The 25667-nt window shown below is 40.6% G+C and overlaps 1 protein-coding gene across 1 annotated transcript in view; it reads left to right on the top strand.

Moving 5' to 3' along the window:
• The window catches only part of LOC147027480 (polypeptide N-acetylgalactosaminyltransferase 5-like), a 59205-nt gene extending 37917 nt beyond the window's left edge, over window positions 1-21288 (top strand). Inside the window, exons 5-11 of the mRNA XM_085876940.1 lie at window positions 624-759; window positions 10144-10263; window positions 10367-10484; window positions 10698-11027; window positions 19480-19569; window positions 19776-19928; window positions 20512-21288. Coding sequence (XP_085733066.1) covers window positions 624-759; window positions 10144-10263; window positions 10367-10484; window positions 10698-11027; window positions 19480-19569; window positions 19776-19928; window positions 20512-20697 — 1133 coding nt within the window. The 3' untranslated portion in view covers window positions 20698-21288. The remainder of the gene's footprint in view (window positions 1-623; window positions 760-10143; window positions 10264-10366; window positions 10485-10697; window positions 11028-19479; window positions 19570-19775; window positions 19929-20511) is intronic.
• The last annotated feature ends 4379 nt before the right edge of the window (window positions 21289-25667 follow it).

Raw genomic sequence — 25667 nt, 5'->3', positions numbered from 1 at the left:
TTCATATTACGCAGATCCGTTCCTCATGCCACACAAAAGGCGGGGTACCTGGAGTATCAGCTCGTTTTCCTCTTCATTTATTCCCTTGCTTGTTATGTCAAACCGTAACACCGCCAGTTTGTTGTCCTTTTTCAGAATGAAGATCTAGTCTTGCTTGTGAAGGACAGTGTTGATCTGTGTTTGTGAACTGTTGAGCAATTGATGGAATCAACAGGACCTTGATCGAGTGATGCTGACTGCCCCTGGAAGAAAGGAGAAGTGACATTTCAGGCATTAAGCTTTCGTCAGAGCAAAAGAGGGTTCTTTTGTCGGAGCCCTTTTCATCCGACGAAGGGTTAACCCCCGAAACTACAGCTTCTCCTTGCTTCAAACAGCAGTTCGCATACCTCAATCAATGTCCTGTTGATTCAATGCATTGTTACCTTTTTACACTCTGTAACCGTTCACACCCAAAATCTGGATTTTTGTATCCAAAACCCTCAAAAGCTCGAGTTACCACTTGGAATCGTCATCATTGTGTGTGTGTGTGTTTTTTTTTATGATGCAAACTTTATAATATAAAACGGTTTGCATTCTGTGAAAGTGTTCTGAAACACGCTATCTTATGGTTGTGTAATTCCCAGGTGATGTTCTACTCTTCTTGGACTCGCATATTGAATGTGGTGTCGGTTGGCTCGAACCCCTGCTGGAGCGCATCCATAGTAACCGACGCATCGTGCCTTGCCCAGTCATCGATGTTATCAATGAGAAGACCATGCAGTGAGTTTAACCCAAATGCAAGGCTTTCAAATTTTGTATTCATCCTGATCATTGTAATTATCTGCAGGTTGCACAGAAATGCAGCTTTTTCTGCCAGCAGAGAAACAGTTGGAAAATTGATGGAAACTTCACTGGCAGTTGGTTTTTGGAACAACGAACACATCTTGCAATGACGATGAACTTGTTTGCTGCCCATCCAGGTTGTAAGATAAGGACATCATCTAACCTCTGTTACTTGACTGTTTTTCTATTAGCCACAGTCATTAAGAAAAAGCAACAAATAAATACTGGATCGGTCATTATCGCATTCAAAGTACTAGAAGCACCCGCTCCCTGCGGGAGACGTCAAGGGGGTCATGTTATTATATTTATGCCTATTTTACTCCAAGGGGTCCCAGGATTACACACCCCAAAAAATGGTTGCGATCGGTTCAGCCGCTGTTGCAGTACCTGGGAACAGACGGACGGACAGACGATGAATTATAGTAAGATTATCTTTCAAGAACATTGTTTTTGCATTGTCCGGAGTTCATATATACCATGTTTACATTCTTAAAACATGTTCAATTCGGTTTAACTATTGTGGGTGAATGAACTGTGTTCGACTTAGTTTTACAATTACTGTACGAGAAACACTCACTCCCTTCGGGAGCATTGGCAATTCGTCTCGCTCCCCCTCAAAGGAGGGGGGGGTGGGATTACCGTTGGTACTACCAACATATTTGTAAAATTTGGTGGAGATCGGGCCCTTTTTTCCTGTGATTTTTCAGAGGAATATACATACATACATACATACATACATTCATACAAACATGCATAGAATTTCTTTATTTGATACGAGCAGGGGTACCTGGCGGCGCCCCGTCTGTTTTTTTTTGTGGGGCCTTAAAACACTTTTCTACACCCACAAAGGAATGGGGTTGAGGATCATTTAATATTACCTTTCACATATCTTCAAAGGCTTAGGCTTTATAGAGCGATTTTAAAAAGAAAATAAATAAAAAAATCCAAAAAAAGAACTTTTTTTTCTAAAATGCTCACTCATGAATCTGAAAGTTTGACGAAGATCCTTTCAGCAATCTCTGAGAAAAAATGGTCACACACACACACACACACACACACACACACACACACACACACACACACACACACACACACACACACACACACACACACGACTCATATATTTAATAATAGAGTAGGATGTTAACAGATAGAAACTCTTGTCAATTGTCAACAAGCAATCCACTCTTGAGCCAATGTGTATTACTTGCAGCCTCTTTGTTCTATGCCTGTTGTTGGCTTAATGGTTCGGGTGGTAGGATTTGGATCCTTGGGTCCTGAGTTCAAATCCTGCTCAGCTGTTGAATTAAGACCAGGTGGGGCTAACTTGGCCTGTCATCCTTCCGGGGTTGGCAAAATGAGTGCCAGCATGCTGGTATACTGTATCGGAGTGGCGACCCGTCCAGGATTGTACCCAATAGCCAAGGAGACTGCTTTGGCAGCACCAACGCTCTGCAGAGAGTCTGGTCCCAATCTCCTCTCCTCCTCCTCTTTCTTCTGTGCTCACGTGTTGAATAAACTTTAATCTACATCTCACTCGCCTAGTTATTTTCAGGATGATGATTTAAATGTGATAATTTTTTGAATTTCATCAACAATCAAACTTTAATTTCCCATAATGGGTTTAATGGAAGAGCTGAAAGACTGGGTGAAAGGTTAACACAACAATGGAACAGAGAGGAACAGGTAGAGAACAGACCTGGAATTGGAATTGGCAAGACGAGCAACATAATGAGTTGGGTTGGGATATATGGACAGGACAATGGAACAGGGGGTGAGGGGATGGTGGGGGATGGGGGGAGGTAGATTATAGTAGGTAAAAGGATGTGAGCAGAGAGGGAAAGCTGACAAACAAGATAAATGTGGAGAAAGTGCAAATGTAATTGAGAGTAGTAGTGCTGTACACAAAGTCTGGCCATCTTTTGTTCTCTCCATGGAGCATTGTGATTGGCTGATCACCGGTCACGTGGTTTCAAGGATCCATGTTGCTCCCCATTTGAACAGCTCTGACTGTGCTCAAGGAATACAAAGAAGGCTGTCTCACCCATTGCTCGGACACAGGAATGAAAGTCTTCATCGCTGGAGAGCACTACTTTAGAGAGGTCGAAGGCCAGCCGTAAGGGAAGAACTTATTAGTAATACAAGTTGAGCAAGCTGATGACCTCACTCATGATGTTCCTATTCCATCCTGCCATGATATGAAGGATAAACTGCTCCGACAGTTCTATGCCATGAGGGTACACATCTTTACATGGAAGTAACAAGACATTCGAAAATGGAGAATACAGGATTCAAATGTGGCAGTAAGAGTGCAGCCATGTGTGAAGTCGTGAAAAAAAAACTCATTTCCTGTATATACTGCTGACTTTTCGACTGTGCTTGTATCAAGCGCTAGGATTCCGGACTACCATTCTATTACTGCCGTCAGCACTCGAATGCAAGATATCTATCTCAAACATCGGGAGCCGGATCTGACCGGTCATCATCACGTGATGCCATTCATCCCATCTACAATGCCCCGCAAATGTGTGTTCGTGATGACGATGTCTGTTTGTAAATCCCGGTTTTCATTCTCCATGTTGATTTGAATTTTTTTCACCCACCCCGTTGTGATCATTGAAGGATTCTTCCTGGTTGATTGTGGAATCCTATTTAACTTCAGGCAAAGTTTAACGTTTGTCCGATTTGGTTATAAAATCCTGCATAAAACCACCGACACTGATAACCGATGTCCACACAAGTCCTTTCTTTGTGAAACAATTTATTTTCTAATTATTCACCATACACTTCTCACCCTCGTACAATGAACTTAAGAATCCCCATTTGTTGCAATATTATTTGGTTCTATTCCATTTATTCTTACTCTTAGTTAACAGTTAAACCAACCCGATTCAATTCACTTCCACATTACATCAGAGTTTTATTCTAACTTGGTACTTGGTCAGTCCCAAGGAGTACAAGCCACTGAGATGCTATACATCCTCAGGTACTTGCACTAAAACAAGATTACATTTCAAAGCATTTTATACTTTCATGGGAGAGTGGTGGGGGCTATCAACCCTGACTGCAGACGTGTCCTTGAGGCGAGAAGCCACTTCGTACATTTTGAGGCAAAAGTTCGCTGTTAACAGCTCAGGTCACACCGCTCCAGAGCAAGACATTTTATCAACTTTTAGGGAAAAAGACTCTTGGCCAAAAAAGACAGCCAATTCGACTTGCAGCATAAAACTTGCATTTCTAAAACCCCATTTGTTACAATTTAGAATACATTAATATAAATTTTTCCTCCACACTCCCGTTTTTTTTTTGAGGAAAATTTGAATAATTTTCTTACACTTGATTAGTACATCCCATTCCTGAAGGAGAAAAGATTTCCATTACTCAAGTTTAATCAACAATGGCAGCGAGTGCTCATATAAACACAGTTGAAGCACTCCTTGAGCTTAGTAGAAAATAGATGTTGGTAATTACGAGCTTGGGCCGGACACTGGGTTGAAGGAGACAAAAAGGACTCGAGAGGTGAACAGAGATCCAACCCCAACAGAGCTTGGGGCCTCGCAGCAGCAGTCCGTGCAATCAGGTCTGATTTCACCAAGCGAGCTGTGCACGTTAGATGCAGTCGCTTTGCAGCACGAGCCCCCCACCCGCACCATTGAACACATGTTGCAGAGGATTCGCAGTGTGGAACTCCAGGCCTGTCGTACATCGAAGCAACCACAGCAAGTTCACGATGTATTTGCAGAGCGGCAATCGAGAGTGTGGCTGAGAACATTCCTCCACGCAGGCACCACACAACGCCGACGTTAAGACTTTGCTCAACCTTCTCCTCAGTGGGTTTTTCTTTCTTTTTTCCCCGCATTGCTCCATCTTATCTCCTCAGGAAGGGGTACAGTTTCATGATCACGTGTTGAATGCCCAATCACCCAAATCTGGGTTCTCCCATCATCCAATCTTTCGGTGTAAGTTCTTCCCAAGCTTCATTTAGATGAAATCGTACATTGCATTGTTTGACTGCTTCAACACTCCGAAACAAACAAAATCAAAGTTAACATCGGTTATTCAAAACATTCATCTCATTTGCTATTTCCATGTAAAAGCAAACAGTCTTTATCAGGGTTCCAATTTGCGATCAATAATTCTTTTCACAAAATATCCCATCGTCCATACCAAAATATGAAAGTTATCTATTTCTTCAAGTACCGAATCCAAATCGATTTTTGCACAGTAACCATTTTAACATTCACATCTGCAAAACAATTTACAGTTTCATTCACAAATATTTCCAGAGCAACTGCCATTTTTATTATCTTGATTTAATTCCCAGTAATTTTTCCTTATCCTCAATTAACAGATTAACAAGGTTTTTTATGAGCTTAGTCTGAAAGTAACTAACACAGTTACCGCACAACCCCCAATTTGAGAGTTCCACTCCGCTCGGCCATCCTGGCATCGAGTTGCCGAGCTGCAGAGCGTCCATTTTGAAACAAGAACTTTGATAACATTGTTACAAAATTTCCCCAAACAGTTTAAACAACACCCAAATGCTAACGTTGTTTTACGTTAACCTGGTGAGCATCCAGTTTCTTTCATGTTGAAATGGAACTAAAATATCCCAAAAATAATGTTTAACCAATCTCTATCTCAGCACTGAATTCCATCGACATTTTGTAATCTCTGACATTTTCTATCTTTCCACTTCTCTCTCACCAAAACAGCAATTTCCTGCCATTTTCCAACTCGCATACACAAACCATCTATCACTTCCTCTGACCTTCTCAATTATTAATCCATTTCCTTTATCAAAACAATTAAATACAGTTTAAAAAGTTGAACAAAAATTGTCAAATCATTTGTCAAATTTGTCGTCAGGTGAATATCATTTTAATTGCAGCTCAAACACTCCGTCCACATATGTAGCTAGACCCTCCCCAAACTTTATGACAGTCTTGGGGGGGGGGGCATCTTAAACTTCAGACGAATAAAACCATCCAATCTCTCTTAATATAAACAACTTTTTGGTCGAGACAATAAAATATTTTCTTTTAAAATCAATAAATCAAAAACAAAAGTCTTCAGCATCGATCCAATTAAATTATGAATTTACCTTGACTGAATTGATCAAAGGGTTACACTGGGTTGGTTGCCATTGCCTTCCCAGCACAAGTTCAGGCAACCTCAACATTCGCAGACAAATAAAACAACACGATTTCAACGTCCATCCGAGGGCATCATCTATTATCTGTGAATCGCCCCACGTGCTAAACATCATCAAATCATTTTTAAAGTCATTCCAAATCACGTTTCTACATTTAAATCAAAATCTTCGAAACATTTCTGACACGTCCTCAGAGCTTGCCCAGCACTTAAACCTGCCGGGTTGTGTAATTACAAATCATCACAATGCCAGCGAGAGCTCACCTCCCAAGACTTCACATTCCGAATATATCCCACATTCACAATTTATCCAAAATCCCTATGGCTCTTAAGTAAAACTTTGGCACTTTTTTCCCAATTGGACTTTACTTTAAACAGATTCAGAAGAGAGGGTGCGCCACAAATACCAAGTAACAAGAAATAGGAAGTTCTCTCCACATCCGATGGGAAGAAAAAGAAAAACTCTAAGACAGGCAAAACCCACAGTTTAGCATTACTCTGTCATGGCTTCAACACGCACACTAACGAGCATTGCATCTCATCAACTAGCTTGTGATCACGTGCGATCACTTGACAAATATTTTCACAAAACCTTAAAATGTTCATTTTTCATCGGAATTTTCACAGAAACCCGTGAAGGACATTCTTAAACCTTCTAAAGTGTTATCATCCACTATCATATCATCCATCCATCCAGTGTTATCATTTTAAAGTCATTGCCAACGGCATGCACACTTCGACACAATAGCCCCACCCTCTTGAATCTGCATATGAATAGAATTTCATAGCTAAAGCTAAGACAAACACAGACACTTGGAGAGAGCATGCCACCCCCCACCGATTCAGTGGAGGGGGCGAGCTGCGCAGTCGCAGCTCGCGACCTTCGCGTTATCAGCACCTAACCACGAACAGCCAAGCTGGTTTAACTCTTCGCCTGAAGTTTCTTTAGTTGTTAAAATATCGTCAAAATCCCAACAGAACACGTTTCATTGCAGTGAAATCTATTGGACTCGCACAAGTTTCATTTTTCACTCTCAGCAACACATGCAAATCACCAGCCACGCACCCAGCTGGTCAATCGTTTCCTGCATTCTACAAATTTCACGGACAACTTTCCCACATTTGGGGAAATCACAAGGGTTCAACCTCCCTCCTGTAGTGCAATGGGTAGGCCTCACCCTGAGAATACTGCCTTAACTAACTGATCACGGTATCTCTCCTATCAGGTAAGTATCAATGCAAACATATATCTCACGCGTCCTCTGCGCGGTCTGCGGCATGTCACTTCGTCATGCTCATTTCATCTGACTTCTCTTCTTCTCCAGCACTTTTCTAAAACAACTACAGCACTTATCGTGTACTTTTAAACGGACTATCTCCGCTACCTATTCTTTCTATCAATAAAATTATCTGATAATTAACTTTTCTTCGTTCGAAATGCATTACCTGCTGAGAGTGCTCTCCCTTACCTTCGCTCAAGCACTTGTCGTTCCTCCAGGCACTGCCTCCGGCAGATTAAGCACTTCTGGTCACGAGCACCGCAGCAACGTCGGTTCGAATCCGAGTCACCAGGCACCAACTGTTGTGGATTTTTTTCACCCACCCTCTTGTGATTGTTGAATGATTCTTCCTGGTTGATTGTGGAATCCTATTTTACTTCAGGCAGAGTTTAACGTTTGTCCGATTTGGTTATAAAATCCTGCATAAAACCCACCGACACTGATAACCGATGTCCACACAAGTCCTTTCTTTGTGAAACAATTTATTTTTTAATTAACCACCATACACTTCTCACCCTCGTACAATTAACTTAAGAATCCCCATTTGTTGCAATATTATTTGGTTCTATTCCATTTATTCTTACTTTTAGTTAACAGTTAGACCAACCCGATTCAATTCACTTCCACATTACATCAGAGTTTTATTCTAACTTGGTACTTCGTCACTTCCAAGGAGTACAAGCCACTGAGATGCTATACATCCTCATGTGCTTGCACTGAAACAATTTTACATTTCAAAGCATTTTATACTTTCATGGGAGAGCGGTGGGGGCTATTTAACCCAGACTGCATACGTGTCCTCAAGGCGAGAAGCCACTTCATACATTTCGAGGCAAAAGTTCGCTGTTATCAGCTCAGGTCACGCCGCTCCAGACCAAGATATTTTATCAACATATAGGGCAAAAGACTCTTGGCCAAAAAGGACAGCCAATTCAACTTGTAGCATAAAACTTACATTTTTAAAACCCCATTTGTTACAATTTAGAATGCATTAATATAAATTTTTCCTCCACAGTGTTCTGTTGCAAGTGTCATGTATTTATTTTTTCATTCATTCATACTCTTGATGTAAATCGCGGTGTTCCGATTTCTTCCAATAAAATTCTGTCATTTTCTTGATTCTGTCTCGTACAAATTTCCCGAATGCATCATTTTGGTTTGTTGGGAATGTCAAACACTGGACAAGGAGTCCGAAGACTGATACTTGTCAAGTTTGCAATAATAAAACACAGTGTTTCATAAAACTTACAAATGTACATATAAATAATAATAAAATTACATTCATATATATATATATATATATATATATATATATATATATATATATATATATATATATATATATATATATATATATATATATATATATATATGCAGTAGGATGGGGGTGGGTTAACAAGGGTGGAAAAGATAATGGTTTTGGATTGCGAATGATCTGACATGGTGGTGACCAGCTACCTTGAAGACCTGATAGGAAGAATGAGATTGAAGAGAATGTGGAAGTTGGTTCTACAGGTGGGAAAAAGAGGAATGAATGGGTGAATGTGAGCAGTGATCCTTGGTTTAGGTAGTTTCACGATGGTGGACCGTGTGGAGCCCTACAGAAACCTGTAGGGAGACAAAGCACTGAAAGAGCAGAGGGTGCAAGACCAGAAAGGAGGAAGGTGACATTTGAAGACGGAGACACCTGACCTGTCTGCGATGGTAAAGTGATATGCCCATAGAGTTGGCTTCGGCGTGGGAGATTCCAATAATATTGAAGGCCTTGCTTTCCAACGGCGTCAAACTGTACAATATGTGAGGCAGGGGAGCCAGCCCAGAGGGGAGAGCACTACTCCCCATCAAGCTGCAGATGAAGGCCTTCTATGTGACTCGGAGTTCAGATGTGCCAAGGAAGGATTTTGTATGACGGAGATTGCCCGGTCAGTGACTGGCTTTGGAGGCCAACTTTGAAATGTGGTTTACCAAAGAAGAACTGTTCATCTCAAATGTGTCCATGCCAACGCTGACGAAACATTGGCCTTTCATCATTGTTTGCATCGACACATTTGAGATGAACAGGTCCTTCATGACTTTCTCAGCAAGTCCTCCTTAAAGAGAAACTAAACTACAATTTGATCAACTGAGAATTGCTGCCTCTTACTAGAACGGCACTCGTCGAGTGCATAGTCTCACCTGAGGCATTCATTCTGAGCAAAAATACCATCGGTAACTGAAAAACGCTGCTATTGCGGCCCATACACCCGTATCATCCATGCATCCTATTATGTCACATAGTTTCTTGGAATGGGTTATAAACATTATAACTTTAATTCCTCACTCAAATCCGGTCATAGATCAGATGCATTAAGTTTCAGATTTTTCAGGTAAAAATTTCAATTCAACCAATTATGGCTGGAATACCACTTCATGACATCATCATTATCACCCTTTTCGAAACCCATGTGAAGTTGATGACATCTGCCAAGTCTCAATTTTTTTTTTTTTTTTGCTCAGTGTTTTCAGAGAAAATGTCCAAATTTTTTCCTTTGATCCAATATGCCTACCATACCATGTGACCTATGCCATACCATGTGAAGCTTCGCATCAATTGGACAAGCGGTTGCAGAGAAAACCATGTGGATGTGGATGTGGATGCACACACACAGACAGACACACAGGGGCATTGCAATAGTCTAGCATCTCTTTTGGGGCGAAACTAATTTTATAACAGAGTTTTAATTTTACATCATTGTATGGAAATAAAGTACCATTCCATAAAAAATGCCACTTCGGTTAATCTCGCAGTCGTTTCTTTGTTGGCAGCCATGCCTAGCCTTTTAAGGACCGTGTGAACCCGCTAAGCAGAGATGGATTGATGTACAAACTTTGTTCTTCCGGTCTGCAGGTATCAGTTTGCAAATCACTTCTTACGTGGAGTTTTCGAATGGCCACTGAACTTCCGCTGGAGGGCTGTTCCTCCCGAAACGGTGACCAAGCTTGGCCTGAAATATGAAGATCCTTTTAAGTGAGTTCCTGAGGTTTGTGTTTGGACCGGTATTGATTGGTTTTAATTTGGTCCTTTATCAAACATATATCTCCTTCCCCGCCCCCCCTCCTCATCCTATCAGCTGTCCCGTGATGGCAGGTGGTCTGTTTGCCATTGACCGGAAATACTTTTATGAGCTTGGCACCTATGACCCAGGCCTCGAAGTGTGGGGAGGTGAAAATATTGAATTGTCTTTCAAGGTGGGTCTGCGCAATCTTGGTAGATTGTTTTGTTTTTTGTTAACAACTTCAAACCAATTATGATGTGTTTAATAATTTTTTTCAGTCATTTGGCAAAGTAGCTTAGACATGCACTTAGAATTTCAATCAAAGCATCATACTTTGGATCCTGCGTATTGAAAGCATGTTTTAACATATTGTGGCCTTCGTCAATCTATCAACTGTGACTGGTAGGTGTGGATGTGTGGCGGAGCCATAGAGGTGGTGCCTTGCTCTCGAGTCGGTCATATATACCGCTCGGAAAACCCATACTCCTTCCCTGGTGGAGACAAGCTGGCCATCATTGAACGGAACCTACGTCGTGTGGCCGAAGTCTGGATGGATGAACATATCGACACGTTTTATGCAGCTGGATACCGGCGCCTGCTCCCAAACGTTCACGAGCTCGAGGGTCTCCAAGAGCAACATGCCTTGCACAGGCGTTTGCAATGCAAACCCTTCTCTTGGTATCTTGAAAATGTCTACCCTGATCTCGATGCACCAGCCGTTCGAGCAGGTGGACAGGTATGTGATTGCGTGAAAGCGCAGGGGAGACGTGTTGGTGTAATATTATTACTGAGTGGTGGGAACGGAGAGGATAAATATAATTAATTGAAAAGGAAATGCATTTGACAGGGACAAAGCAGATTTGATCATCCGGAGAAATGGTGGGGAAGTGGCATATTCTTCTTCCTATATTTTTCTTTTTTCTCTGCTTCTTCTTTCATATGCATCGCATTGCTAGCGAAGTGGCTGTCTGAGGGTCCAACGGCAGCCCCCTTTCACAACCGCAATTGTCAACGGTTTCTAATCGATATCACTCATGATGAGACGCTAAATACGGGGCAAAGGATGTTGTAAACAGAAATTCCATATAACTTATAAATTTGATGAACCAGTATTTTACGAAATGTTATTACCTCCACCACTGAAGGTGGACTGAGGTTATGTTTTCACCCCTCTCTATCTCTGCCTGTTGGTTACTTGCCAAAATCGAAGATTTTTTTTTTCAAGTATATTGGTTGGTCACATGCGTTGTTATGACGAAAATTGCAAATTTTCGTCATCTGTAGGTCTGTTTCGTTTTTTGGTTTGTGAGTGTGATAACTCGCGAACACTCTCAGCTGTATTTGTCAAACTTCACCGGAGGATTCCGAAGGACAAAAGTGACACTGTCGATGTTTTTTGATTTTTATATAGATATATATGTCAAAGGTCAACGTGACGGTGACGTCATTTGCATGATTTTCATCATAACCTGTAGGGATACTGCCTGATGCCTTCTTGTTCTGTCTGTTTTTATGTCAATCGCCTCCAGGTCACAGTTTTACTCCAATGTTTACAAAACGTCACCACCTGGTAGAATTGATCATAAGCATGAAGCCTATTGATTTTGAGGTCAAAAGGTCATGAGGTCAACAAAGGCATAAGGTCAACAACTTTGTCGTAGTTCTAAAATCCCCAATTTTCATCCGATTGACCCGACATTTTAAGACGATTTGTTGATGTTGTGGTCATTTGAAATCGAACACCAATTCTTTTGATGTTCATACAGTATTTGTTTTAGGGATTTCACAAGAATTGTGCTCTGCTCGACGTTTTTATTGTTACTTGTGAAAATGGAAGATTTGTCAAGTATATTGATTAGTCGCGTGTTATTACTTGGGAAAAAAAAAACAAAAACATTTTGCCAAGTATGTAGCGTCTCTGTCTTTCTGTCTGTCACACATTTTTGGCCACAGTTTTCAAGCAATTATTCTGAATTTTTTTTGTATATTCAGTGACAGGCCAAGGGCAGCAACGCATAATTTTGCTGAAAATCCGAATTCGGATAACAGAATTTTTTTAAGTAATTCTTCACCATTGAGAGATTGGGCCAAAAACAATAGAAAGCACAATATCTCATAAGGTTATGGATTGATTCGGAAGAAGCGTGGTAGACAGTTAGGGAGTGCCACCAGGAAGGATTTGTTAAATTTTGATGAAGATCCGAATCCGGATCCGAGAATTTTTAGAGTGATTCGTCACCATTGAGACATGGGGCCAACACCTATGTATAGCATGATATCTCAAATAGTTGTGGATGAGTTGGTTAGATGACAAGAACAAGCTGACTTAAATTTGGTTAAGGTCCGGATTCAGATCCGATCAGTGGGATACAAAATCTAAACCGTTCAGTCTGGCGGAGGTATGCGCTCTTCCGAGTGCCATTCTGGTTCAACAAGTGTCACTGAGTGATTTTTCATTTGTTTGTTTGTTTATTTGGTTGTAAATTGCCTGCAGGTCACGATTTTAAACCGATCTTCACGTAACTTCACCATATGGTATAGTTTGTCATAAGCATGAAACCTGTTGATGTTGAGGTCAAAAGGTCAGCAACATTGCCAAATTTCTGAAATGGATTTTCATCAGATTGGGTTGAAATTTTAAGATTTGCACATCAGGCCAGCGAAGTCAACCACCAATTATTTTTAAAGTTGACCTCAGCCAAAAGGTCAACAACTTTGGTGCAATTTCTAAAATCCTCAATTTTCATCCGATTGACTTGAAATTTATAGAGGATTTGCATATCAGGTAATTAAATTCAGCCACTAATTGTTTTATTGTCAAATTTGTTATCGGGATTTCGCAAGTATCGTGCTCCGCACAACGGCTTTCTTGGTCGTTTGTCTGTCTGTGAGCAGGATATCTCAAGTTATGGACATATTTGGTCGAAACTTGGTGGCAGGATGGGTGTGTGACAAGGAAAAATTGGTTCGATTTTAGTGAAGATCCGAATTCGGATCTGGATACGATAATTATATAATTTTTTTAAGTGATTCTTCATAATTGAGAGATTGTGGCAAAAATATATATATATATATATATATATATATATATATATATATATATATATATATATATATATATATCACGTTTTTTTAATGTATTCATTGGGCCCAATATGTTCTCGTGGATCAGGCATTACGTGGTGGAGGTATGCACTCTCCCAAGTGCCCTTCTCGTGTTTTGTTTTTTATGTGTTTCTTCACCATTGAGAGATAGGACCAAAAACGTTATATAGCACGATATTTCAAAAAAATGTGGATGGATTATGACAAAACTTGGGTCGGTGACAAGAACAAGCCAATTAGATTTTGGGTGAGGTCCAGATGCAGATCCGACCTATTAGTGGGATATAAAGCATAAGCTTAACTGTACAGCCTGATTTGATTTGGATTGATCATCTAGAGGAAAAAAGAGGAATGAAAGAGTTTTTAGGTGAGCAGTGATTCTTGATTTTGATAGCTTTACCAGAAGGGGGTAGAAAATATGGGGGGAGCATATCGCAGACAGAAGACAGAAGGAACCAGGTGAGCACCCAGGGTTATTGCCCCTATGTTTTTTTTGTTTTTGTTTTGAATAAGCTTACTTGGCTGTGCTTGTATGGGTTTGAGGGTAGAGGAGTCGCAGCTGAAATTCGAATCCTATCCAGGGCTCCTCCTGATGACTTCATCTTTGCTTTTCTCTTGTTCGGGTTCGTTCTGATGACTCCAATGCACGACTTGTACCTATTTGGTCTTCCATTTGATTTGAATTGAATTTATTTTAATCCCATTCTAAATTAAATTGAACAATAATAAAAGTCATGGGTCAGGGTCAGGTGTCCAATCATAGCTGGACGTCTTGGTACCTGGTGATCACTGCCAGCAGTTATAAAGTGCGAGTTCTAATTATGTCTCTCATTAATTAAGTAACACACCGGTACACAAACGCCACACAAAACAAGTCCTGGCGAGGGTGTGCGATCTCTGATTGCTCGTTTTCTTGTTTGTTTTGCATTCATCATAAATATCCACAAAGGCGAGACATTGTTACCGCCACGATAATTACTGGGAAATTCCTTGATGCTTCATTTGCTGCTTGACAGTGCAGGATGTTTAATGCTGGATGTGTTCTGATAGGATGATGTGGAGGTATTGTTTGCGGGGACAAAGCAGCCTCGATAGTCTGGAGAAATTATTGCATCCCTGGATAGTCCTTGATATTTCACTTACTTCTGAACTGTCTAGTCTGGCTTTTATTCTCGGACTGACTACATCATAAACTGTCGCATTGGTGCCTCACAGACAGGCAGGGTGATATCCCTCGGATAGACGTTTCGCTGGGTGTCCCATCTGCTCGCATCAATTGAGGGACGTGAGATCCCATAGTGTCTTCTGATAAAGAGAAGGCGAGGTATTGCCGGCTCTGTGAGCAAGTTACAAATTCCTACAGGGGGCACTGCGTCCCTCAGAAATGATGCTACCTGTGGACTGAGCTCGTAATTGACTCCTGCCCCCAACACAAAGTTAAAAAATTATTTAATGACCAGATGTAGAAATTGTCATTTTTTTTTTTACCTCCGCCACCTAAGGTGAAGGAGGTTATGTTGTCACCCGTCTGACTGCCCGTTTGTGAGCAAGATATCTCAAAAAGTTGTGGATGGATCTGGATGATATTTCGTGGACAGGTTCGGTTTGTGACAAGGATGAAATGATTCGATTTTGATGAAGATCCGCATCCGACTACGAGAATTTTTAAAGTGATTCTTCACCATTGAGAGATGTGGCCAAAAACGATATAGTGTTGTATAGCAATGATATTTCAAAAATGTATTGGGCCCGATATGTTCTCGTGGATCAGGCGTTACGTGGAGGAGGTATGCGCTCTACCGAGTGCCCTTCTAATTTGAGATGTGTTCCCTTCACTTTATAGGAAAACTTTTTGTTCACCTGTGGTACAATGCCAGAGATAGCCAAAGTTATTTGATGATGTCCTTTTTATATAGCTATATATTGGGGCGTATTATGTGATACCGGTCGTCTGTCCGTCCGTCTGTTGGGTCGCCAAAATAGGTGACCCTTATTGTCAGTAATTCTGTCTGTTTGTTTGGATGTTTGTTCGTTTGTCATCAGCATAATTGGTAGTAAACGTGGGCGGATTTTGACCAAACTCGGGTGGTAGGTACATCTTATGACCTCGTGCTTTGGAAATTGTAATGGTTGCTAGGGACGCTTTGGTTCCCTAGCAACAACCGAAAAACCTTCAAAATCGGTACCATTCACGCGAAATCAATTCCAAAAGCCATTATCCCACGTAGGGTTATGAAATTTGGCACGAATGATCTACAGGTGATGCTCTATCAAATATATTCCGTTTTTTGTGATATATGGAATACTTTACCCGCAGCGCCCCCTACAATTAGACTATGCGCGAAAATTGAAGGCCCCCTAGCGACCAGGTGAGTGCATCCATGCGAATGAAACTTTGCAGGTTCATGGTACTCAATGAGTACCACAACTTTGCCTCAGGACATATTGTCCGATTTCGCTTCGGTCAGGGGTCAAAGGTCAATTAGTGCAAAAATCGATAATATGCGAGAGCTGGAGGTGCCTTCGCGCCAAATGCTACTCCTCCTAGGGTTATGGTCGGATGGTCATGAAAATTCACACTAATCGTGTGGAATACATTGTGCACAAACGATCAAGCCGGATTTTCGATTTAGATCTTTGTTCACCCACAGCACCCCCTCGAACTTTGGGGATTGCCGATTTCAAACCGCATTTTCGGTACTTTTCATTCAAATGGATACCGAGTAGTTATCAGTAGATGGAACTGGATGAGATTTGATATAGGCCATCAGCCATAAGCTGTGTCGTGCAGTTTCGTTCCACTCATCTGGGGGGGGGGGGGGGTGGACAAAACCTTGATATGATAGTATATATCCAAATACATACGTATGTAAAAGTTCTCCACTCAAATAGCTGCAGTTATTGTGTATTTTCATCTTGAAAATCGATGCATTCCCCACGCTCTCTCATTTGAATTTTCTCCACTCGGATCACGTGTCGGCCACGTGACGCCTCGACAGCCAATACATCGGCTGACATCGTATGCAAATTACGTCAGACTGTCATGTGACCAGCTAAGTTGTCCAAGATGGCAGCTTCCTGCAGGGAGGAAATCACCGGCAGCTGATCGGCGATTTTTGATGAATATGGCCAGTGAGGACGCTCCCCAGTGTATTATTCACCAGGACAATGGAGCGAACGAAGAAGTCGAACGTTTTACGTCTGTAAGGTGGGATGAATGGAGAGAAAGTGTCAACAAATGGCTCGTCTTACACGGTCACGAACGACGTTGAGCCGAGAGTGCTGGCGAGGGAGGACTAACTTCGATCATGGGCCGATTGTACCCAGAGTGCCGGGGTAAAGATTTCAGGTTACCCCCGGGGGTAGCTTGAAATCGATTTCATCCTACCCCCTACGATTTCAGATGACCCCCTCAAAACATTTATTTATGTTGTTTATTTACAAAAAATAGTAATTTAATTGATATTGAAAACTAATTAGGGAAAAACCATTGACCATGTGACAACCTTTAATGAGTTTGCAATGAATTTTGATTTTATTATGAATGATTTTATTTTAATATTGTTATTAATTGAAATCAGTATTTCTCATACAGTTATAGTTTTATCCACATTTTTATGAAATCCTTCTTCGATATAGTTGATCCAAATAGACATACTGGTTTATCTTTTTAACCAACTCGGACTATATTTACAATTATGGAAACAATGCAATAAAATCAATGTATAAGAAAGGCAATGAAAACAAATAATTTTTAATTCACAATTTCGTTGTGGTGGTGGTGGTGGTGGTCATATGGCAGCTTATCTGCCGGGGTAGCTCTTATTTCTTGAAGCGCGACCGTGGCACTGATGCAGTGCCCCTCTACCAGTGCACACACTAGAACTGGTACTCATTTCACCGACCTCGGAAGGATGACAGGCTGAGTCAACCCCCCGGTGCATTAATTCAGTGGCCGACGGGGCTTGAACTCGGAACCCTAGGATCCCAAGCCACCACCCTAACCACTACTCAGGACCCGAGGATCCCAAGCCACCACCCTAACCACTACTCAGGACCCTAGGATCCCAAGCCACCACCCTAACCACTACTCAGGACCCTAGGATCCCAAGCCACCACCCTAACCACTACTCAGGACCTTAGGATCCCAAGCCACCGCCCTAACCACTACTCCGGACCCTAGGATCCCAAGCCACCACCCTAACCACTACTTAGGACTCTAGGCTCCCAAGCCACCACCCTAACCACTACTCAGAACCTTAGGATCCCAAGCCACCACCCAAATCACTACTCAGGACCCTGATATCCCAAGCCACCACCCTCACCACTACTCAGGACCTGAGTATCCCAAGCCACCACCCTAACCACTGAGCCAACACCAGGCGATACACACTCAACCTGTCATCCTTCCTAGGTTGGGGAAATGAGTACCAGTTCCAGTGTGTGTACTGCTAGAGGGGCACTGCATCAGCGACACGGTCACGCTTCAAGCATTGATAGCTACCCCGGCAGCTCAGCTGCCATACGACCACCACCACCACCACAACGAAATTGTGAATTAAAAATTATTTGTTTTCATTGCCTTTCTTATACATTGATTTTATTGCATTGTTTCCATAATTGTAAATATAGTCTGAGTTGGTTAAAAAGATAAACCAGTATGTCTATTTGGATCAACTATATCGAAGAAGGATTTCATCAAAATGTGGCAAAAACTATAACTGTATGAGAAATACTGATTTCAATTAATAACAATATTAAAATAAAATCATTCATAATAAAATCAACATTCATTGCAAACTCTTTAAAGGCGGTCACGTGGTTAATGGTTTTTCCCTAATTAGTTTTCAATATCAATTAAATTACTTTTTTTTGTAAATAAACAACATAAATAAATGTTTTGAGGGGGGTAATCTGAAATCGTAGGGGGTAGGATGAAATCTATTTCAAGCTACCCCCGGGGGTAACCTGAAATCTTTACCCCGGCACTCCGGGTACAATAGGCCCATGATCGAAGTTAGTCCTCCCGCGCCAGCACTCTCGGCTCAACGTCGTTCGTGACCGTCTAAGACGAGCCATTTGTTGACACTTTCTCTCCATTTATCCCATCTTACAGACGTAAAACGTTTGACTTCTTCGTTCGCTCCATTGTCCTGGTGAATAATACACGGGGGAGCGTCCTCACTGGCCATGTTCATCAAAAATCGCCGATCAGCTGCCGGTGATTTCCTCCCTGCAGGAAGCTGCCATCTTGGACAACTTAGCTGGTCACATGACAGTCTGACGAAATTTGCATATGATGTCAGCCGATGTATTGGCTGTCGAGGCGTCACATGGCCAACTCGTGATCCGAGTGGAGAAAATTCAAATGAGAGAGCGCGGGGAATGCATCGATTTTCAAGATGAAAATACACAGTAACTGCAGCGATTTGAGTGGAGAACTTTTACATACGTATGTATTTGGATATATACTATTATATCATCAAGGTTTTGTCTACCCCCCCCCCTCCATGAGTGGAACGAAACTTGATTTTCAGGCACTTTCTGAGCCATGGCTGATGGCCTAATATGCTTCATCTTAAGGTGAATACCTATCCGCTATATGACATCCATTTTGCTCTATATCTTATAGTTTCCATGCTCGGCGACCCATCGCTGCCTACCGGCTTGTCTGTCTGTCTGTCCGTCCGTTCCTGTCCGCACTCTAACTCCCAAAGTTTTCAACTTTCACGTTTCATATTTGGTACATAGGTACAGACTGCGGAGACGGTGTGTCGTGACATACGTTCGGCATCTAAAGTGGTTGCCATGGCAACCAGGATGCTGTTTTCCATGTAGTAGCACAATTCTGTATATACCTTCTTGTTCTTCATAAATTGACGTGTTTGAATATATAATTGTGTGTGTGCGTGCGCGTGTGTGTCACAGAGACTTTTTCAGGCGTATATTGTGCTCACTTGCGCTCTTGTTGTTATTGTTACTAGTTGGAGCCCTGATCGTTTTCTTATTACGCCTAAAATCTGTCTTGAAGACAAAGAAATCCAACATGCTGGTCTTTATAATGCATGTGGTGTGCTCCACAGATTCAGAACTTTGGGTCGAAAATGTGTTTGACTTTTACGGAAAACAATCTTCATCTCACCCAGTGTTCCACGAACCTCACCACGGAAAAGGTAATCGCAGCAGAGTGCCGCATTTCGATGGCGGATGTCCATGTAGAAGTGTTAATGACACGGACACCATGGCACATTTGAACACGTCATCAAATGAACCACAACTCAGACCATCGAATCATGCACATTGTAATTGAGTCAGATTTCAATCCAGATCGATTCTGCACTCCACAATCACTTAACGTTGCACTTGTTCATGCCTGCAGTCCCAGCAGTTTGAGTACAGCTGGTGGGGACAAGTTCGCCAGAAAGGACACTGTGTGGTCCGTGCAAAAATGAGCAGTGCACTGATGATGGCAAACTGTACAAGAGGAAATCCGAAGCAATCCTGGCTTCACGCGCTTCCAGAAAACCTGCTGGTAATCCATGCAAACACCTCAATACAATAAAAGTGACGTGTTTACCCCAGAGATCGAATCGGTTTTCAGCAACGAAGAGTCCAAATCCTCAATAAAACGATACGTAGCGTAATATCTCAAAAGGTTGTGGACGGATTCAGCCGAAACTTGGTGGACAGGTTGACTGTGTGACAAGGGTGGATTGATTCGATTTTGGTGAAGATTCGGATCTGGATGCGATTTTTTTTTTTTTGAAGTGATTCTTCACCATTGAGAGATGGGGTCAAAACTATAGAGACATGATATCTCAAAAATTTGTGGACGAATTATGACAAAACTTGGTGGATGAGTTGGGTAAGTGACAAGAACAAGCCGATTAGATTTTGGTTCAGGTCCGGATGCAGATCCGAGCCGAGCATTGAGATACAAAACGTAAACTGTTCACCCTGGCGGAGGTATGCGATCGACCCAGTGCCTTTCTTGTTCCATTATTTTCATTCCTTGTAAAAAAATATAATTTTCTTGAGCTTGTATTGTTTGTCATAAGTGATTGATCATTGTCACAGCCATCATGGTTTACCGTCACTGTACCCCGCTGCCGCAGATGAATCACTTGATGAAGGTGGACAGCAATGGTCTCTGCCTCGAAGCGAATTCCCGTTTGATGGTTTGGAAAGCCATCATGGGAGACGCCGCCATCCGCCTTGCCCCCTGCAATCCCCGAAACACTTTCCAAATGTGGAACTTTTCATACTATCAGGAAGCACCTGGGATTTCACTGATGGTTTGAAGACTGTGGACCATTATTGTTATGTTCAACGGATTTTGTATTTTTGTTTTTACAGCTGCACTACGCACATGAGTTTTATCTTCTTTTTATTCTTCTGCAATGGTGAAAGCCTTGTCGGAGTTTCCTTGGGCAATTTTTTTTTTTTTTTTTATTGCTGCAAGCGGAACATCGCCCACAAACTTATGTTGAGTCGGAAGGTCACGTTGGTGCAAGTTCCTGCGGAGTTTCCAGCACCTGCAGAAAACAACCAGACTTTTGGAGGTTGCATTTCTCATTGTGATTGCGCTTCGTCTTTTTTTTTTCTTCTTTTTTGGAGGAAATTTTAATTTCGGAAGATTCTTCAGAAAAAAAACTTGGTAAGGCCGACAAGAGAGTGAGCCATTGGTGGGAATTACAAAGTTATTTCACTCCATCATCACCAAAGGTTGTTCAGATCATGTTATTTTTTTTTGTTTAAAATTGTCTTGTGCCGAACGTTATGTTTTACTTTATCTGGAATCGCTTTCTTTCTAACCTGTTAAAACCACTTCACCCCCTGTGACAATGATGATGCTTTATGGATATCATTCATGGCATAAATATCTATTTTAACCTCGAGCCTCACGCCTCTGTGGGAATGTGGTAAAACCATATGCAAAGGTAGTTGGAGTGTTTTTGAGGGTAATCTTTGTATTACGTACACTAAAATTGTCTATTTTTGTTTTTTTCTTTAACTTCCCGCCCATCCATCCCCCTTTATTCTCCCACACACTCCTAACCTCATTTGTTTGATGTTTTACACTCCTTTCATTACCTTTGCTCATTCACCTTTTCCTTTAATGATATTTATTTGAACCATATGAGCCCATTCATTGGAACAGCAAAGGCAATGAGTTGAGTAGGGTTGTGATATCATATGACTGCAAACGATCAGAGGTTGTTACTTCGAGCACAATAATACCAATCCCTTATTTTGAAATACCTCATTGTTCTTTTTATAAGAAAAGACTTCAGTATTAGATCTGACATGCAATGGACATTGGCATTCACACCCAATTACACCGTAGTCACAAAATGGTCACATTTGATTCGATGACTATTCGTGGTAACGCACTACAAATTGCATTTACGCCAGTTCAGCACATCAAGGCCTTTCGTAAACTTTAGCACATCACTATCCCCGCTCCTCCCTCACTTTAGCCAATCATTATGTCTCATTTAAGTGCCACCAAAACTACAATGACTGAGTTGGAAAACAATGGGGTCTTTCAGGGTTTTACCATTATGGCATCATAACTAAGGATTGGCATTGATCCAGGTGCTCTGATTATATTTTGAGTGTTCCAAAAAATGTTGTGTTCCCGTTTTCAATCTAAAACTACATGATCACCATAAAAGCCTTAAAAGACCATTTGTGGCCTGGTAATCACCTTTGAATCCAGGGTTCGTAGGATAGCCTCGACTCTAGAATGATGCGCACTTACCTCTGAGTTGTCTAGCCTGGGTTTAAAATCTCGGCCCAACTATAAACTGCCACCCCGGTGTTACACAAGCATGGTGATTCATAAATTAGAATGCGGTCCCTCGGACAGACATTAAACTGAGCCTCCCACCTGCCAGCAATGGTTTGTGGATGTTACATCCTACTATGTTCTTCGCAAAGAGTAGTTGAAGTATCACCGGCACCCTGACAAAATTTCAGACCTGGCTAGCTGCTTCGTGAAAGACGTTCACCTGCTGACCCCCACAATAATGTGGGAATTATTGAGGCCATGATAGAAGTAATAGCAATCGCTTTGAATCCAGTAAACACGAGGAGCTTTTAGCAAGTCACGCAGACAGGTAGAAGGTGTTACATGGCAGAACTTACAGGTGAACTGTATCGATCAACATACATTGGAAGCACATTTTGCTCTCGACCACATCATCATTATATCAAACGAAGGTCCACTGGTTCACGGTGCAGCACAGGTGTGGGTGCTAAATAAAAGTTGATGGTTTCACCTGCTTTTGTGGGTCAGAGCATTGATTGATTGTACCTGTTTCTTATTTCAGGCTGGTTCCTTGTTATTCCCTTTCACTTGGGGTTCAAGGAGGTTTATTTAATTTTGATCAATGTAAGTGCATGTCTTGTATTTGTATTTATAATGGAGACCAGCAAACTTGTTTGGAGTTAGACATATTCCAAGCATCATGATGGGAAAAGCCCGATTTGATTTACCTTTGAGCATCAAGTTTGTGTTTTTAATTCCTGAGGATTGTGTTGTTCCATAATAATTGTCGAGTGCAATGTGTGTTGAGCACGTTATTATAAGAATCTTGTTTCACGAGCAACTGAACAGGTCATAAACCAACCTGTTTGACCAAACCAGTTTGGTACTGGTTGTGGTTGCTCTGCATTCTGTTGTGTCAAAATGCTGGGAAATGGTACCGTGGAGTCGATTTAACGAAGCATCTCTGATTATCAGTTCAATTGAGAGGATAAACCTCACCACAGCTCACTTGGGAATTTTGATCATCTGAGCCATGATCAGGCAGGGTCGATGCAGGTCCTTTTGGGATACCCTGTTTAAATGCTGGGGGAGGAAGTAAGGGTTCTTAAACATTATTTTCACGCAGCCTTTTAGACAATGTCTGCAAAAGACTTGCTTTGTATAGCGTTTTAAATGCTTAAGTGAAGATATCCACAAAAAGCATGCTTTATACTTGCTTTTTGGGGTTTTTCTGTGTATATATATATCATGTACAAGGCCAATTGGTGAGTACATATTTCTGATAAACACAAGTTGCCTTCTGTTCCTACGATACAGGCTCTTCAGATGCTGGTACCTGTACGAGCACGTGCACTGTTTCACGTCATTGATAATGTTCGGTCAACAAGTAGGTCAGACGTGTGCACCTGATTTTAGCGGGACATGTGCAAAGTGAAAGTCACCCGAAGAGGACTCGTGATCGATTGCTGGTGAGGATTTGAGAGATTGTTGTCAGGGTTCATCAGTTCATCTTTCATTGAACGTTTACAAAAACACTTTTAAGGTGTATCGTGTACGTCATCTACGACTTAATAAAATGTTTGCTGTAAACAAACGAGTGCTGATGCTATGAATTCATTTAGCTTCATGTTCTGAAGTGCTGCTTCCTTGTTGAGCATTTGGAAGTGAATATTATGCAGACAGAGAAACAGTGTTTGCTCCATCTTGTTTTATAACACCCTTGTTATAGCACAGGTTATACCTATGATATGAAAATGCATGGTGATTATCCTTTATTTTAGCCTAATGTAGGCCATAACCCCATCTAATGTAGGCCATAACCCCATTGCTTTTTGAACAAACCCTTCATACCCTCATGGTCTGTTCCCTTACTGACTGTGATATTCCTGAAAAAGAATTATGAGCTCATTCAAATGTGAACAAAATGGTATGCTTAAAAATCTACTGCAGAGTGAAGTTGTGAGCTTTTAAAAACCATACTTTTTATTCTTGAAGGTTTTCATAACTAACAAGAATGCAAAATACATCGCAAAAGCATCAAATCGAGAGATCGCAAAATCGGCGAATTGTTCATCCACAGAAATGTTGATAAATGTCATCCTGCCGAGCACAATAATAGCTGAAGCAATTACAATGATTGCAACGGAAAGAAGACATTTTCTTTTTGGCATTGCAGCTGTACCAAAACAAATATAAAATTAAATTGGATTTTTAAAAAAAATACACCACAAAATTGCACCAAAGCGATGATGTCATGTTGACATGACAACGCATGGCCTGGTTTTACACTCTTGTTGAATACAGCCACCATAGCTTTTTGAAGTTTTCCAGTGTTTCATTCCGGATTGTAATCACCAATCGGAAAGTCATACCTTCAGCTTTTATCGGTTTCCAAAAGAATCAAATGTTAAGCAAAGATGGATTGAAAAAAATAAGATGATTTATCGCTTTTATACTTTGGCTTCCTTTTCTTCCCTTTATAAGGGGTGAAGTCCAACAGAACCATGCTTCCACCCTCCCTTTCCCATGATACTCCTCCACTTCCCCCTGTCCTCAGCCAACTATCTCCACTCTCAAACCACCTGCACCTATTTGATATCACTCCTCAGTGTGAAAAGTTGATATCGCTGAAGGTGTGTACTCACCCTCTGAGACAAAATATGTATATATATATATATATATATATATATATATATATATATATATATATATATATATATATATATATATATATATACATATATATATATATATATATATATATATATATATATATATATATATACATATATATATATATATATATATATATGTGTGTGTGTGTATATGTATATATATATATGTATATATATATATATATATATATATATATATATATATATATATATATATATATATATATATATATATATATATATGTGTGTGTGTGTATATATATATATATATATATATATATATATATATATATATATATATATACATATATGTATATACATATATATATATATGTATATATGTGTGTGTGTGTATATATATATATAAATATATATATATATATGTATATATGTGTGTGTGTATATATATGTATATATATGTGTGTGTGTGTATATATATATGTATATATGTGTGTGTGTATATATATATGTATATATGTGTGTGTGTATATATATATATATATATATATATATATATATATATATATATGTGTGTGTGTGTGTGTGTGTGTGTGTGTGTGTGTGTGTGTGTGTGTGTGTGTGTGTGTGTGTGTATGTATATATGTATATATGTATATATATATATATATATATATATATATATATATATATATATATATATATATGTAGGGAAAGAATACTGGTTCTGGCTCACTTTTCCCCATGTAAATGAATCGGGATTTTCAGCCATGAAATTTTTCTTTTTTTCCCTAAAAAATAAATCCCCTTTTTAGCCCAAGGTATATTTATTTGTCTCCCCTTTTAACCTAGGGGCTCTCTATTC

The sequence above is a fragment of the Eptatretus burgeri genome, chromosome 4 (assembly GCF_056783735.1).
Source record: "Eptatretus burgeri isolate ZD-2024b chromosome 4, Ebu_testis_v1, whole genome shotgun sequence".
Classification (NCBI taxonomy): Eukaryota; Metazoa; Chordata; class Myxini; order Myxiniformes; family Myxinidae; genus Eptatretus; species Eptatretus burgeri.
This window is presented reverse-complemented; position numbering and strand designations above follow the sequence as displayed.